The 17261-nt window shown below is 36.0% G+C and overlaps 1 protein-coding gene across 1 annotated transcript in view; it reads left to right on the top strand.

The window, feature by feature from the left end:
• Positions 1–17261, top strand: part of HSD17B4 (hydroxysteroid 17-beta dehydrogenase 4) — an 80128-nt gene that overhangs the window by 2309 nt on the left and 60558 nt on the right. Inside the window, exons 3-8 of the mRNA XM_079760069.1 lie at positions 8180–8287; positions 9890–9949; positions 11523–11544; positions 11656–11702; positions 13470–13554; positions 14739–14926. Of these exons, the coding sequence (XP_079616195.1) occupies positions 8180–8287; positions 9890–9949; positions 11523–11544; positions 11656–11702; positions 13470–13554; positions 14739–14926 (510 nt within the window). The remainder of the gene's footprint in view (positions 1–8179; positions 8288–9889; positions 9950–11522; positions 11545–11655; positions 11703–13469; positions 13555–14738; positions 14927–17261) is intronic.

Here is a 17261-nt window from a genome sequence, read left to right as displayed (position 1 = left end):
GCTCATGCAAGATAAATCTCTAAGTGTAAATACATTGCTAAGACTAAGAAATAAATGCATTTGGAAAATGAGAAGTTTAGAATTAGGGAATCCAAAGTATGTTGTTCTTTTTAAACATATCTTTAATCAAAAATTTTCACCTGGAAGCTTTTTACAACAGGTTATTAAATTTTTTATTGAAGGGGTATTTAGCTTGAGATTTATTATGAGGGATAAGTTGGAAGGTGCTGCATTGAAGAATCTCAAAAGGTGGGAGGTTTTTGTAATATAAATGGTTTGGACTGGCCTGATGTACTTGGTCATGGTGTGAACACAGGAGCAGATTTGTCTACATCCAAGTCTTTGTGGGGAATAACTGACGAAATGCTCAGTGCAGTGTAGGTGGGTAGGGCAAATGTTATGGCCCAATATTTAATAGTATCTTTTCTGGAATAAAATTGTTGGCTTCCCAATCCCAGTTTTCCTATATCTTAGGTGGAGATAAATTTCCCCTCATTTGTTTATAGTGACATAACCAAAGAGTAAGCAACAACCAGATTTTCTAAACAAAGAAAAGCTAAGCAGGGCATTAAATATATTATTTTTCCTCACTGGGATGTGTAACCAATGTTTATGGAAAGGACACAGACACTTTGGTTTTCTTGTTTAAGATCATAGCCAATGTCTGTTAATCTGATCTGCTTCTTATGGCAAGGACACATTTTGACACTCTATTTAGCTAGTTGGTGTATAGTTTAGGTCCTCTTTGCCAGATTTTCCTCACTATATTTCATGTCATGGCATAATGACACATATTGTTACCATTTTTTCTTTTTTTTATATTGCAGTTTATTTCTTGATATTTTTACCATATAACTTTTTATTTTCACCTGTTCCACTCAATTCTGTAAGTGCAAGGACTTCGTTTTATCTTCTGTATCTTCTAAAGGATCTAGAATATTGCTTTGGGCAAAGAAGGTACTTTTTCATTAGTTCTCTTATTGTTTGACAGAGGCTTTTTTTTGGGGGGGGGGCAGGGGCTGGTGTGTCTTTGAGATTGGTTGAATAAATTTATATTTTCTTTTTTGTTGTGACTGAGATAACATTTTTAGGTTATAAACTTGTTTTATGAAAAGTTTACAGCAGTGTATTTTTGGGGGGATCAGTTTCTCTATATTTATGACCTTTGTTAAATTTTGATTAGGAGTTTTTAAGTTCTAAAAGGTAAACAGGGACAGTGTGTCTATTTATTTGGTCATTGCCTTAGGGATGGTATTGCAGCAGGTGCTGGTGAAAGTCTAAGAAGGTAGAAAATGTGTGTCTTGGAAAAATATTTGCCAATCTTGGCTGAGAGAACCAGATTTAGTTTGGTTTAGGGGAGAAGTCAATCTGTGTGAAACTTTTGGTTGTTGATTTCTTCCACTTCTAAGTCTGTGACTTACTTGTGAACTCTCTAGGCACAAATGGGTTGTGCTCTTTCCTGACCAACACTACACTCTACTTTAGCTTTTTAAAACACAGATACCCTGCTTCTAGATTGTATCACTTGTGCGGACATGTCTCCTGTAAATTTTTTTCTTCTCAGCATTTTTTTAAAACCTGAGTAAGCAAAATATATTAAAGAGGAATAAGCAAACCTAGGATATTATGACACCAGAGAATCTTGTTTTCAGAAAAATCTATGACTAGCTCTGAGGCCAGTAAGAAGCAAGACCTTAAGAAATAGAGTAGCTTGTTTATCCTTTAAGTCAACTTTTGCTGGCTTATGCTGGATTAACAAACACATTTAAATGGCTTACAATAACAGGATTATTTCATGCTTATGTGACCTTTCACCTTCTGGTCAGCTGTGTCTTGTTGGTTGGGTCACTTTTGATTTAACATATAGCTCTCCCAATTGTGTAGGCAGAGAAAGCCTTATTTTATAGCTCCCCCCCCGCCCCCCAGCTACTCAGGTCAGGTCTACTTTTGGTCTACTTATGGTCACTTTAATTGTTCAGGCCAGAGATACCCCTGTCTGTCCTCAGTTTATGGCTGTCTTCATTGCTTAGGCCGGATGTATTTCTATTTGCCTGTGGCATTTCTCTATCTTCTGTACAAGATATATATCCTGGTGCCTTCAAGTCTCATTCCTTCCCATGGACCATTTTCATTCCTAAAACTTCCTAAACCTTTCTACTTTACCCCTAAAACTCCTTTCATCTGGATGACTCAGTCTCTCATTTACAGTTTCTTCTCCCTTTGAGAATAACTTTGATGCCTTCTTGTTATTGAGAAAAAGAAAATCAATGAAAAGGACCTAATTTAAGACACTGCTGTCTAAACTACTGACACATTTTGGAGTCCTTCAAATATTTATGGCCATTCTGGAAAGGATTTTTCATGAACTAGGGTGATTGTATTTTTCTACCTAAAGTGAAAAAGATTTCGCAACTCTGTGTTTCCCCCTTTTCCTTGTCTGTCAATAAGCTTCAGGGTAAACCTGACACTGTCTTCAACTAGAGTAGCTTCCATTAGCCTATGCTTTCAGTAGGCTTGTATTTCCCTGACATAACATGCCGGAGTTCTTGTCCCAGCATTAAGAAGGGTTCAGCAATCTGGAGAAAGGCTGTGCATAGATTAAGTAAGAGTCCAGAGATGAAAGATAATTTTGAAAGGCATTGGGGGTCAGAGGAGCTTCAGCTAAAGGAGCTAAAAGTCTCCCTTGTCTCAGGACCCTTGCTTTTTATTAACACAATTTGTCCTAAGGCAAGGTGGAGATAATACACTTCAAAGGGTAGGGTTCACAGAAGCATTGTCAGATTGGGGAATAGCCTACAGCTGTTCAGGTGTTTGGACAACAGGAGGCAATAACATGTAGATTAAGATGCCCTGAGCTGTCTGGCAGCAAACAGCCATCCTATTCAGGTTTGGGGGAAGTGCCCTTCAGCCAGTCCAACAGGTGATTACACATGTGACTCAGCCCTTGTTGAGCCCCCAAGTTTCAATTAACCTTTTGATGAAACTCTTGCAATTATGACATGCTGGAATTGGCTTCCGGCAATAACATTTTGTTAATTTTTCTGTTCTTTAATAGTCCTTGCACATGTATTTTATATTTAAGTCACTTTTGGTAGCAGACAGGACAAAAAAGAATACAGGAAGAAATCCCCATTGGGCCCGCAGTTGTAAAATCAATGAAATTAGCCCTAGCCGGTTTGGCTCAGTGGATAGAGCATCGGCCTGTGGACTGAAGGGTCCCAGGTTTGATTCCAGTCCCTTAGGTTTGTCCAGGGACATGCCTAAGTTGCAGGCTCGATCCCCAGGGGGGGGCGTGCAGGAGGCAGCCAATCAATGATTCTCATTATTGATATTTCTTTATCTCCCTTTCCCTTCCTCTTAAATAAATAAAAATATATTTAAAATCAATTAAATTATTCTCTTTTTAATTAAAAAATTTAAAAAAATTTGTTTTATTAATTTTAGAGTGAGAGGGAGGGAAGAAGGCATGGAGAGAGAGAAGAAAAAAAATCAACTTATTAATACACTTATTTATGAATTCATTGGTTGATTCTTGTATGTGCCGTAACCAGGAATTGAACCCTTGACCTTGGTATCTTTGGATGATGTTCTAACCAACTGAGCTACACAACCAGGACCTATGAAATTATTCTTAATTCTTTGCACTCGCTTGCTTTTTTCTCGATTCCTTTATTCTAATGCTAACCGTGTCAAGTCACACTTGACATCCGAGTGCAAAAGGTTAATGCTATTGTTTGCTAAAGGAAACTTTATTAAAATGGGGAAAAATCACCCTGGCTGGTGTCGCTCAGTTGGTTGGAGTGTTGTCCTGTGCACCAGAAGGTTGCTGGTTCGATTCCCAGTCAAGGCACATGCCCAGGTTGTGAACTCTGTCCCTGGTCAGGGTGCATGTGGGAGGCAGCCGTTTGATGCCTCTCTCTCACATCAATGTTTCTCTCTCACATTGATGTTTCTCTTTATCCTCCTCCCTTCCTCTCTCTAAAAATTAATAAAAACATACTTTAAAAAGTGAGAAAATGTCCTCAAACAGAAATGTCTAGAACAGTGGTCGGCAAACTCATTAATCAACAGAGCCAAATATCAACAGTACAACAATTGAAATTTCTTTTGAAAGCCAATTTTTTTAAACTTCTAACGCCACTTCTTCAAAATAGACACGCCCAGGCTGTGGTATTTTGTGGAAGAGCCACACTCAAGGGGCCAAAGAGCCGCATGTGGCTCGTGAGCCACAGTTTGCTGACCACTGGTCTAGAAGGACATCCAAGGACCAGCCTAATGCAGTTATCTGTGGGAGAGGATAGAGGATGTGTAAAAAGGGACTTTTTGAGTTTGCATTTCTTTAAAAAACAAAGTAATAGCCTCTGCTTTGCATACTCACAATTGTAAACCTACTTTTGTTCACCCCTGTATACAATGGAATATTAGTTGGCCATAAAAAGAACAAAATCTTATCGTTTTTTGACAACATTGATGGACCTAGAGGGTATTAATGCTAGGTGAAATCAGACTGAAAATGACAAATACCATATGGTTTCACTTATCTGTGAAATCCAAAGAAAATAAATGAACAAACAAAACATACTCATAGAACAGAGAACAGTTGGCAGAGGGGAAGGGGGTTGAGGGGGTGGGCCAAAAAAAAAAACACAACAACGTAAATAACTTCTCCAAAAAAACCCACATTTATAATATAATATTGCCTTTATTATCTTTTTATACACTTCTTGGATTACCTAGTACAAAGGCTGTCTTACATATCAATACATATAAAAGTTATTCCAATTTCTAGAATTGGAAGCATCATTTTACTTTGGAAATAAAAATAGTTTATAGATATGCCATTGGTAATAGATATGACTCATTTGGTGACAAACCCTTGAATTAAATAAATATATGAACGTGAATATGTGTAAAGATAGTTATAAAGCACTTTTCAAATATAAAGCATTATAATATTATTCCTCTCGATAATGTAGTGGGGAAGTTGGAAATTGCTAATGACCAATTTTCCGCATTGAGCTACAGCAAAAAGAAGGAGCTACCTATAATAAATTGAAACAGTAAAGTGAAGCCATAAAGTAATATTAATGTTCAGATATTATCTCTCTTTTTCAACATTTTAATAAAGTAATTTATGATTTGGAACACATATGACATGTAATTAAAATATTTTATAAAGTACACTTAAAAATCTGTAAGAAGGATAAACACTCCAAAAAATGTGACTTAAACAAGCAAAACAGTAAGAAATATAAATGAAAATTTATAAATATATCACATTTTGGGATATTTTGATCGTTTCAATTGAAAAGACTGTCCTTAACTATCATCATCTTACCATTTTTACTACCTATTCTAAAGCTATTTGAGTGAGGTGGCTGATTTAGCATTTCCTCTATAGCTTCCCCAAACAAATATGATTTTTTTTTTTAGTGGAAATAATTACCTTCTTTTCAGGATAAAAGAAACTTGCTTACAGTATTAGAGGAGCAGAGTGGCATTATAGTAGGTCAGAGTTCTGGTCTGGATATTGCTATTTCATGAAGCCTTGGAGCCTGGGTCAAGTTGCCTAACCTTTCCTGAACTTTCCTCACCATGAAAGGAGGAACAACTCTTCATGCTAACCTCCTAAAAAGCTGTGTGGAGATCAAATGCAGCAGTGTACATAATGGTTCTTTGAAAATGCCAAGTAGACACATACCAGTATAAGGTGGTAATGGTATTTAAAAAGTCATTATTATTATAATAATTTTAGCCATAAATTTAAGTGGTAACAGTGTCACACAGTATAGATAGATTTCTCTTGTGTACAGTTGCACAAAAGAAATCTTAATATTGTTTCTATCCAAACTCTTCAGCATATAACCAGCTTTTCTAGTTAGGGTTGTAATCCTTGTAATTTAGCTCTGGTGATAGTGGGATGACTGAAAGAGGTCAGTGCTAATTTAATGCTCTCAAATATAGAGACTTATCTTGAATAAATCTGTTCTGATACTGTTTCACTGCACATTATTGGTCTCAGTGCTTACCTGTGTGGTTGCACTTTGACCAGTTTCCACTTGGGGGTGGTGTTTCATTGCACAATTGAACAATTCTTTATTTAAATATTGCATTTGCCAATTTGCATTTGAACTTTCCCTTGCTTAGTTAAAAAGGCTCTTAAAAGACTGTTAGCTTCATGTCTTAAAATATTGATATTTTTTGCTGGTTGTTTTCTGTCATTTGCATGGAATGAACAATTAATAGGAATTTAGTGTTAAATCTTACTACTGCTTTTTAAAAAAGTCTCTTGAGGGATAATGTAAGCCTCTTTTTTATTATTTTGTGTTCGTGGTTTTATTATTTTTTACATGCAGTAAGAATGATAAGTCTATATTGTTAGGAAAAATATGTCTGAGTCCACATTTTGAAAAACATTCCCTTAAAAAAAAGTTAATTAAAAACACATTGATTTATCTAATTTTAAGTGTGGATAGGCATTTGATTTTTCTCTGTATTATCTTTACTACCCAATCCTACTTGCCACTCTCATTCCAATCTACAAAAAACAAACAAAACAAAGCCATTCTTCAGAAGAAAAAATATTTTCTTTTTTTCCAGATATGGTAATCATCAACTAATATTAAAATACTTTAAAATTTAGTGTATGCCATCATGCCATTTATTATTTAACCATTTGTACGCCATAAGCGTCTATAGATGCAAGCGGCGGACTTTTTTATTTATTTATTTATTTTAAAATATATTTTATTGATTTTTTACAGAGAGGAAGAGAGAGGGATAGAGAGCTAGAAACATCGATGAGAGAGAAACATCGATCTGCTGCCTCCTATACACCCCCCCACCGGGGATGTGCCCGCAACCAAGGTACATGCCCTTGACCGGAATCGAACCTGGGACCCTTGAGTCCGCAGGCCGACGCTCTATCCACTGAGCCAAACCGGTTTCGGCAAGGGCAGACTTTTTAAAATTAAATTCAAAATATTGTGGCAGTTAACTGGTCAATATTTTTTATTATATTCCTAAGAAATCTTACAGGTCATTTTGCAATGCACATTAATTTTTTTGTCCCAAGTATTTTTCTTAAATACTTTTTTAAAAAATATTTGGCATTGATATGTGTATCTTTTCGTTAGTTTTTGCATGTTATTTCATAAAGTTTATCTTAAATTATTGTGTAAATTAACTTTATCTGGCCTTATTATTTAGTTATGTTGGCCTTTACTTACTTTATGCTAAAATTTATTGTGCATTATAGTATTCATAGATTATAAACGCTTTAAGATGTACCATTCTTATTCATCTCTTGTTCTTCTGTAGATTTCCTTGCAAATAATAAATGCTCAATTAACATTTATATCTATATAATTGGATATAGGCAGATGTTATATGGTAAGTGTGGTCAGTTAAAGATATGAAGATGGAGTCATGGTATAAATTAGTGACTGAACATAGTATAAATTAGTTCTGTATGTAATTTTGATTTTTTAAATAGTTTCATTTGCTTCATTGTAGATTATGGCATAGTATGTATATGAAAACTTATTAAGTTGCCTCTCCAATAGTTGAATATCATGTTTATTCTTTATCACCATTCCTGTAAACAAAGGCTTTCTTCACATAGAGAAGATATTTCACAATGTATTTTTAACCTTTCTTTTTAAACTATGGTAAGAACACTTGATGTGAGGTATACCTGCTTAACAAAATTTTAAGTGTACATTGGTTCCCCTTTTTTCATGGTTTTACTTCCCACAGTTTCAGTTACATGCTGTCAAACACCGTCCGAAACTATTAAATGGAAAATCCCAGAAATAAACAAATGTCATCGTGTGTTTAATCTAAAAGTGATCTTTAGTTTTTTTCTATTCTTTCTTTTTTGCTAAAAGTGGATTAAATCATGTTCTTTTTCTTTTTTAAAAAACAAAAGCATTGTACAATTAAAATTTTATGACAAACCTGTTTAAATATTTTTATTGTTTTTTCATGTCTGTATTTACAAACAAAAAGAGAGTCATGTTTTGAATATACATACCTCATAGTATGTTCAGTAAGATGGCGGTGAGAAAGGACGTAATTGGGCAGATGACTAAAGAAATATACTGATAATTTAATACTGATACTTCAATACTTTGAAGGTCTAGAAATGATTGCATGTTTGTTTATTTTTGCATTGCAGTGAATGATTTAGGAGTGGACTTCAAGGGAACTGGTAAAGGATCCTTAGCTGCTGATAAGGTTGTTGAAGAAATAAGAAGGAAAGGCGGAAAGGCAGTGGCCAACTATGGTATGATATTTGAGAGAATTAGGCTATTTTAACAATGTTTCCTTCAGCTAATGCTATTGCACACATTGATAATCATTGAGCAAACATCTCTTCATTCCAGTGTAATTATGAAATTCGATTTTATCTAAGTTAGACAAAGTTATTTGGCTACATGTTTTCTATCATATGTGAGAATTTTTAACCCTTTTGATGTAGATTATTTCATGTCTACCTTTTATTCTATTGCTTAGTTATTTTTTTTATTAATGAGCACATGATATAATCAATAAATTATTGTAGATGTGTATATGAATATGTTCTTATTCTTAAAAGACCTGTTTAGCTAAAAGGTCTCATGTATTTCTATAGATATCATTAAATTTTTCTTTTGAAATTGTTTAAAAATTTAAAAACAGTAATATCATGTAAGAAGTGAAATGCCCCCTTTCTGTACTCAACCTCTATATTTTATTATTCACAAGTAATCTTGCTATATGTAACTTCTTATCTTTATAAATACTTGTGTCAAAGTTAGGCATTAAAATGAAGCCACAAGAAAAACAGCAAATACAACCTTTACATTTGATGTATTGAGTCTAATAGTATTTGTAAGGAACCTTCTTGAATAGATTTACTTTAAAAAGCTAGCACTTACTAATTTTTCTGCAAATTAAATTGCTTTTATGAACCAAGGATTAAATTTAATTACCAGTGACTTCATTTGGAAATTTTAGAGGAAAGGAAATATGATTTATTTTGAGTGTTTAAAGGAATAATGGAACAGACATTTTAGTATCTTCTTTCCACATTAAGGATCTAGAAAACTGTCTTCACTTTTTTTTTTTTTTAAATTTTGGTGTTTTAAAAACCTATTTTTTATAAAGATAAAAATTTCAGACCCTCCCCCACTCCTGCCCTAGTTTTGATATGCAACCTGTGTCAATCAGGGTTCAGTCAGAAAAACAGAAGCCCCTCTAGGCTTTCCAGGTGTGGGGGTTTCAATACAGAGAAATAGAGGCTTACATAGCCTTTGGAAGGGTTGAGGAAGTGCATGTCAGGGAAACTGTCCATGACCATCTCAGCCTGCAGCAGGAGGTAGATGTGCTGTTGGTTTTACATCTCCTCACATGATTTGCAGGCTTCTACTTTTCCATGCTTTAGATGATTATCTCTTTTTGACATATCTAACTCAGGACTATATGTGACCTAGGGAAGGGACTCTATTTCCTGGGTCCGCCCCTGTGATTGCAGAGGATGTAGAAAGAGGCAGTGGTGACGCTGAGTTGACAGCTGACCATTTGACACACAACTTGGGGATGTGAGCCCTTCCCCTCAGCTGATTAGCAGAAAACAATGAAACTACTATTTTTGCCAAGCTTTATTTCTTGTGTTTAGTATTACAAAAACAGGTTTATTTTCCATATGTAGTTATATAGTGTTGAACATTCTTTTTCAATTTAAATATGCACCTTCTTTTCTCCCTTCCTTCTTCCTCTTTCCTCTCTCCTTTCCCCTCTCCCCCTTTCTTTTCTCTCTCTAAAATAAATAAAAATTAACAAAAAGAATTTAGAAATCATTTTGAGAAATACTACTGAAGTTTTGTACTAATTTCCCTTTCCTCAGATTCAGTGGAAGCAGGAGAGAAGGTTGTGAAGACAGCACTGGATACTTTTGGAAGAATAGGTGATGTTTCTTTGCTTTTATGGTACTAACAATGCATGGGGTTTAGCAGTTTTATAGGTTAAGGGCAGTCCTGATGCCTGACTGCATTTGAACAAAATAGTAGAGTTAGCTATCCCTTCCTGCCTCAAATCGTGGTGCTCTTTTCCTTACTAATAAATGTCATTTGTGGCATTTACTTTTTCCAGAATATAGCACTTTCATTTGCATTAAAAACCTGTTCAGGCAGATATCCTTTCTTTTCAGCGATTTTCTTACTTGTGTCTGGAAACTTGTCTGCTGCCTGTTGGTCGGCAGAAGCTGCTTTCCATATTATCTTGACATTTTTAAGCCAAACCTCTTTCTAAACTTTTCAGACCACCCTTTGCCACTAAATTCTTGATCTTTATTTAGGTCCTTCATCATCCTTTTGCTTTAAGTTGTCATATAATGAGTTTGCTTTTTCTCAAGTCACATTAGTATCTGTAGCCATGTCTTTCTCACAGCAATCCTGCACCCCATAAAAGCTGCATTTCAATACTAGATAAGAAGATATTTCACAAAAAGCACAAAGTTTTCATGACTGCTGGTGTAGCTGCAGTGATGGCTTCATGAATATTTTTTTTTGTTTACAATGGTCTTTATACTGGATTCATTTATCTAGAAATGCAGGCAACCGCAGTTAGAGCTCTCAATCTATGATACATGTTAAGTAATTCAACTTTTTTTTTTTTTTTAATTTGAGACAAGGAATACTTTTTTCGAACCCACCAGAGAAATGGACAGGTTGGGACTGCAACAAAGCTTTGTGTTCGAAAGCCTAGGCCAGTTATTGTATATGAGAGTATGCACCGCTACATCCAACAACTGAACAGACCATAACTTTTCTGAGTTTAAAATTCTAGAGAGAAACGTTATTGCAAACTAGCCCAGTATGTTTACAGTCTGGAAAACATTCTTTTTTTTTTTTAATTTGAACGTATTCCTTCGTTTTTACTGTCAAGCATATTTGTTTTTCTAGTCATATTTGGTTGAGCTCATAAGAGATGTGTTCACATATAGTGACAGAGGGATCGATACCACAAAGGTGAGAAGTCATAGGTGAAAATAGTTACATGATGGTGGTTCACCTTAAAATATATAATTTCTTTTCATAAGAGGAATACAATTATGTGTTAAGACATCAGTTTCTTTTTTAAAAAAAATTCTTTATTGTTTAAAGTATTGGTTTTCTTTCTGGGGTTTTGATTTTTGAGTGGCAAGGAAAAAATCTTTTAAGTTTTTGACTAAGTGAATTTTGAGGTTAAATGAGGAATGGCATGTGGTTACCCCTGAATCCTAAGAACCTAAGAGTTGTGCAGTAGCTAATTATATACTGTAAACAAGATGATAGAATTTTAGCAGAATGTAGAGGTGGAAAAATTTAGATATGTAAGTTTGAGAGCAAAGCCCTGATATAATGTGATACTTGCTGTGGTTTTGTGAATAGATTTTTTTTTTTTTTTTGCTTTAGGTATAAAATTTTGTTCTGATAGCACTCTTTACCAATTAATATGCTTGCTTATATAGTTGTGACCTGTATCTTTTTATATTGCAGATATTGTGGTTAACAATGCTGGGTGAGTATTTCTTTTTTTTCATTTTTAGTAAAGTAATGTACATACAAAGTTTTTTTATTTTTAACTATATACTCCCTCCCCCCTCTAACCAATATAATATCAATTTTTTAGAATTCTGAGGGACCGTTCCTTTAGTAGAATAAGTGATGAAGACTGGGGTAAGTTGTTTTTAATGTATGTCTCTGGAATATACCTGTCTATTTAGTCTTTTAATATTTGATAAATTTCTATATTTAAGAAAAAAACTTGCTTTTATCTACTTCTGCTAATGTAAGTAATGCAAAAGCTTTATAACTGAAAATGATGAACACTTGGAAATAACTTATTTTTTTTAAACATTTGAGAAAATTTAAAAAATTTAAATCAGTCGTCAAGTTATTCCAAAGGATTTTGTGCCTTTCGATTTGTTTTTCCCTTGGGAGATTGTCAGCATTTCCTAGCAGTATTAACTCTTTCTAACAACCTGCAGCATGCTTCTCTGGCTGTGTGATCCTTATTTCAAGAGCAAGAGCAGAATATGGAAGGGAGCCTGGGGCACTGAAAATGATGGAAATCTTAGTAATGGGTGGGAAAACCTAGATGTAATTTTGAAGCTTCTAATAAGTAGGACAATTTTCCATTAGGAATGCCACATTGGAAAGATTGAGTTTAGATAATGAACAGATCACAGTTATGAAAAAGTGTTTTTTCTGTTCGCTCTTCTTTGCCCTTGCTTTCATTGGCCATCAGAACTAAAACAAGCAATGGTGGCTGGGACAGTGGCAGGCATGATAACCGAGGTGAATTCTCTCATCGTTTATAGTGTGTGCTCCTGAGGAATATGGCCACAAGTTCTGTTGGAAGAAGCAAAATATCTTTGTGACTTAGACTTAAGAAGGTCTTTTGGTTTCCTCTTCCCTTGTAGGAATTGGAGTAAAAAGTGAGCTAAGATAAGATCTGTTGGCAAAGGGGGTTTATGTTGGCACTTCCTTTTCAGCTCTAGTTGGACTGGGATGTTTCCTCCTCTGGTTTCATCCTCAGCTCACCACCCCTAACTAGTACCTCCCTACCCCCTTTAAGTTTCTTTTTTCACTCTTACATTATTCTTCTAACATATACATGAAAACATTTGATGAGACCCCAGATTGAAACAAAAATAAATAAGAATGGTTAAAAACTTAATAATTAAGATATCAAATTAAATCTAAATAAATTGAGTTAAAAAATTAAATCTACAGGTTTTTGTCTATCTGAATCATTCTCCAGGTTGTCTATTCATTAGATTAGCATTCTTTCTTACTTCCTCCACCCTCCCTGCTTCTCTCATTTTCTACCCCCCAAACTCCCAATTCTCTCTAACTCATTTATAAACCCTGGGAAAAATAGGGATATACTGAGCATTTTGTAAACATTTCTTGATGATGAACTGTGTGGTTTGTGATTATGCTTTAACTAATGTTGGTGTCGAGTCCCAACTATATATGTAAAATTAGTGATTTTTTTAATATAAAGTAGGCATAAATTGAAGATGCCATTATACCATACTTACCTGTCATGGGAAATACCGTGATCACAAAGGTGCTTTTCCCCCGGGGAGGCTTATCCATTGCACTCTGGATATGCTGACCCCTGCGATTTCCCTAAATGTGGGAAATTCGACTGCATAATTTGTGGTAGTGGAGGACTGTGTTCTCGCTTACCCCTGGGAAAAAAAGATGTCATTGTATTTAGTTATGTACAGGGTTTCAATAATTTTATCATAAATGATAGGCAAAACAGGTATGATTGGTTTTTCCTAATTGGAACAAAGGCAAAAATATTTACTTAGTTGATTTTGAATCCTAGGTTTATAATGAACGTCTGTTTATAAGTAAATCATTGCTTATGTTGACATGTCTATTGGAATTTTTGACAAAACATATAATAAAAATAATTTCTTGTTTTAGATACCATCCATAAAGTTCATTTGCGGGGCTCATTCCAAGTGACCCGGGCAGCATGGGATCACATGAAGAAACAGAAATTTGGAAGGTAGAGTTGCATATGGCTTTCCAGGGGGATTAGAAATGTGTGTGGGTTCTTGTGTAGAGGGAATGATAACTGCTTTGATATTGAGGAAAACATCATATATGTGTGGGCTTTTTAGGTATAGTTTTGGCACATAACCTCTCATTAAATTGGTCATTTAGTTATAGATTAGCTGAGCTGGACAGCTTTATGTATTTTTTTCACCTCCTACTTTTCATTATTAATGATTTTTCTCCTGTGCTGATATTTTAGCCGTGTAAACATGGAGGACTTAGCTGTACTTTATTCTCTAACCAAAATGTCATTTTGTGTATCCAGTGACTAATTCAGGAGAGCTGAGTGGCTGTTTCCTGTTAGTTGGTATTTGTGACACATGAGATAGTCTTTATAAACTGTTTAGGAACTGTATAGAACTCTCATAGTTGCATCTCTGTGAGTTCTCAGAATGTGGTAGAGCTAGTAAATATGTCAGATTGGATGAGATGATAAGATGGCATTGTTTTATATGAGGTATTTAATGTTATCCAGAAAGGGAGAGGGTCAAAATGGTGAGGATTGAAGAACTAGAACTGCTTTATCTAATATTTCTTACTAAAAATTTAACATATGTATTGTCAGTTTATTTTATATTTATAAATATTTATTGTTGTTTTCAATAGATAATGAATGAACATTCTTATACTTGAATTTATTTGGTTCTAAACAGGAATCCTTTTTAAAACAGTTAAATCTTATAGTTGAAGTTTGAGAGATTACTTGTTTATTATTATTATCATTTATTTTTAATTTTTATTTATTGATTTTAGAGAGTGAGAGGGAAGGAAGGAAGAAGAGAGAGAGTAAGAGGAAGAGAGAGAGAGAGAGAGAGAGAGAGAGAGAGAGAGAGAGAAAGAAACATTGTTTTGCTGTTGACTTATTTATGCATTCATTGGTTGTTTCTTATATGTGCCCTGACTGGGGCAACCTTAGCATATTAGTATGGTGCTCTAACCAACCTGTTCAGAGCCGAGATTAATTTTATTATTAATATTATTTTAGATATATGAATCATGACTGTAAGAATATAATGGCAATATACAGAGTTGTTTTTGACAGGTGTAATAGTACTGAAAAGAACAAAAGACGTACAGTTGCAGCATTATCAAATCATAGCAAATATGATATTGGGGGACTGATTTTCCTTTTAGGATAATTATGACTTCATCGGCTTCAGGAATATATGGCAACTTTGGCCAGGCAAATTATAGTGCTGCAAAGCTGGGTCTTCTGGGCCTTGCAAATACTCTTGCAATTGAAGGCCAGAAAAACAACATTCATTGTAATACCATTGCCCCTGTTGCTGGATCACGGTTGACCAAGACTGTCTTGCCTGAAGGTAAGTAGCTTTGATTTTTCAGTACTGTTACCCACAAATCTGTGTGAAGTGAGCTTTGCAAAAGTATTTAATTTTCTGAATAGTTAAAAAATTATTTTCCTACAGTTTAAAATAGCATTATGTATAATATGTGTTCATTATAAAAATTTTAGAAAAGCACAAGGGAAAGATTAAAAAATGAGCCATAATTCTACCACACTGAGATACACTTTCATTCTTTTTCTCTGCATAGGTACATATACATAAATATATTTTTTAAAGAATGTGGTAATAGCATTCTTACTGTTTTATAATAATAATTAAAAAATAATTAATAGACTGTTGAACCATTGGTTGTTTAGTAGCATGTTGTTTAGTCTCCATGTGTTTGTATTTTTTCTAGATTTTTCTTGTAATTGAGTTCTAGTTTCATGCTGTTGTCAGAAAAGGCACTTGATATGATTTCAATATTCTTTAATCTATTAAGACTTGTTTTGTGGCCAAATGTGACGTATCCTGGAGAATGTTCCATTTGCATTTGAAAAGACTGTATTCTGCAGTATTTGGATAAAAGGTTCTGTAATATCTATTAAGGCCATCTGATATGTCGTTTAAGGACAGTGCTTCCTTATTGGTTTAGTGGTGATGAACTTCTGTAGTTTTAGCTTCTCTGGGAAACTCTCCTTCAATTCTGATTGGTAACCTTGCCCCATAGCATATTCTGGCATGTAAGTTTTTCCTTGTCATCATTTTAAATATATCCCTTCTGGCCTGTAGAGTTTCTACTGAAAAATGATCTGGTAGTCTTAGGGGGTTTCCCTTGAATGTGACAAGTCAGTTTTCTCTTGCTACCTCTAAAATTCTCTCTCTCTCTCTTTTAACTTTTACCATCTTTATTATAAACTAGAGGCCCAGTGCACAAAATTTGTGCACGGGGAGGGGGTGTCCCTCAGCCCAGACTGCACCCTCTCCAATCTGGGACCCCTCGAGGGATGTCCGACTGCCCGTTTAGGCCCGATCCCACCGGGCAGTCGGACATCCCTCTCACAATCCAGGACTGCTGACTCCCAACTGCTCACCTGCCTGCCTTCCTGATTGCCCCTAACTGCTTCTGCCTGCCAGCCTGATCACCACCTAACCACTCACCTGCCAGCCTGATTGATGCCTAACTGCTCCCCTGCCAGCCTGTTTGCCCCCAACTTCCCTCCTCTGCTGGCCTGGTCACCCCTAACTGCCCTCCCTTGCAGGGTTTATCACCCCCAACTACCCTCCCTTGCAGGCCTGGTCCCTCCCAACTGCCCTCCCCTGCTGGCCATCTTGTGGTGGCCATCTTGTGTCCACATGGGGGCAGGATCTTTGACCATATGGGGGCAGCCATCTTGTGTGTTGGAGTGATGGTCAATCTGCATATTATTCTTTTATTAGATAGGATTAGATAGGATAGAGGCCTGGTGCATGGGTGGGGGCCAGCTGGTTTGCCCTGAAGGGTGTCCCGGATCAGGGTGGGGGTTCCCCTGGAGCGTGAGGCGGCCTGGGCGAGGGGCCTGTGGTGGTTTGCAGGCCAGCCACGCCCCCTGGAGACCCAAGTGGAGGCCCTGGTATCTGGAATTTATTTATCTTCTACAATTGAAACTTTGTAGCCTGGAGCGGAGCCAAGCCTCCTGCTCGCTCCGTGGCGGCAGCCATTTCTGTTGGAATTTATGTATCTTCTATAATTGAAACTTTGTAGCCTGGAGTGAAGGCCTGAGCCGGCCAGGGCTGCAGAAGCTTGGCTTCCTCCATCGCCTGGGGCAACCCTAGCCTCCTGCTCTTCCAGCTCAGTGGCTGCCGCCATTTCTGTTGGAATTTATTTACCTTCTATAATTGAAACTTTGTACCCTTGAGTGAAGGCCTCAGCCGGCCAGGGTGTGTGAAAAGCTTGACTTCCTCCATTGCCAGGGAAACCCAAGCCTCCCTCCTGCTCTCTTGGTTGGGGTTAATTTGCATACTCGCTCTGATTGGCTGGTGGGTGTGGGTGGTGGGTGTAGCGGAGTGATGGTTAATTTGCATATTACTCTTTTATTAGATAGGATGTCTTGGAATAGATTTCATTAGGTTCATGTTGCTTAGGACTCTCTGTGCTCCTGAACCTGGATGTCTGTTTTCTTCTCCAGATTAGGGAAGTTTTCAAGGACTCTTCAAATGAGTTTTCTACCCCTTTCTTTCTCTTGCCCACTTCTGGGATTCCTATAATGTGAGTGTTAGTATGCTTGATGTTGTTCTGGAGGTCCCTTAAACTATCTTTATTAACTTTTTTTCTTCTTTTTGCTGCTCTGATGGAATGATTTCCGCTGTTATGTCTTTCAGATTGCTGATC

The sequence above is a fragment of the Cnephaeus nilssonii genome (assembly GCF_951640355.1).
Source record: "Cnephaeus nilssonii genome assembly, chromosome: 2".
Taxonomy (NCBI): Eukaryota; Metazoa; Chordata; class Mammalia; order Chiroptera; family Vespertilionidae; genus Cnephaeus; species Cnephaeus nilssonii.
The sequence above is the reverse complement of the archived record's forward strand: the minus strand, read 5'-3'. Positions and strand labels throughout refer to the sequence as shown.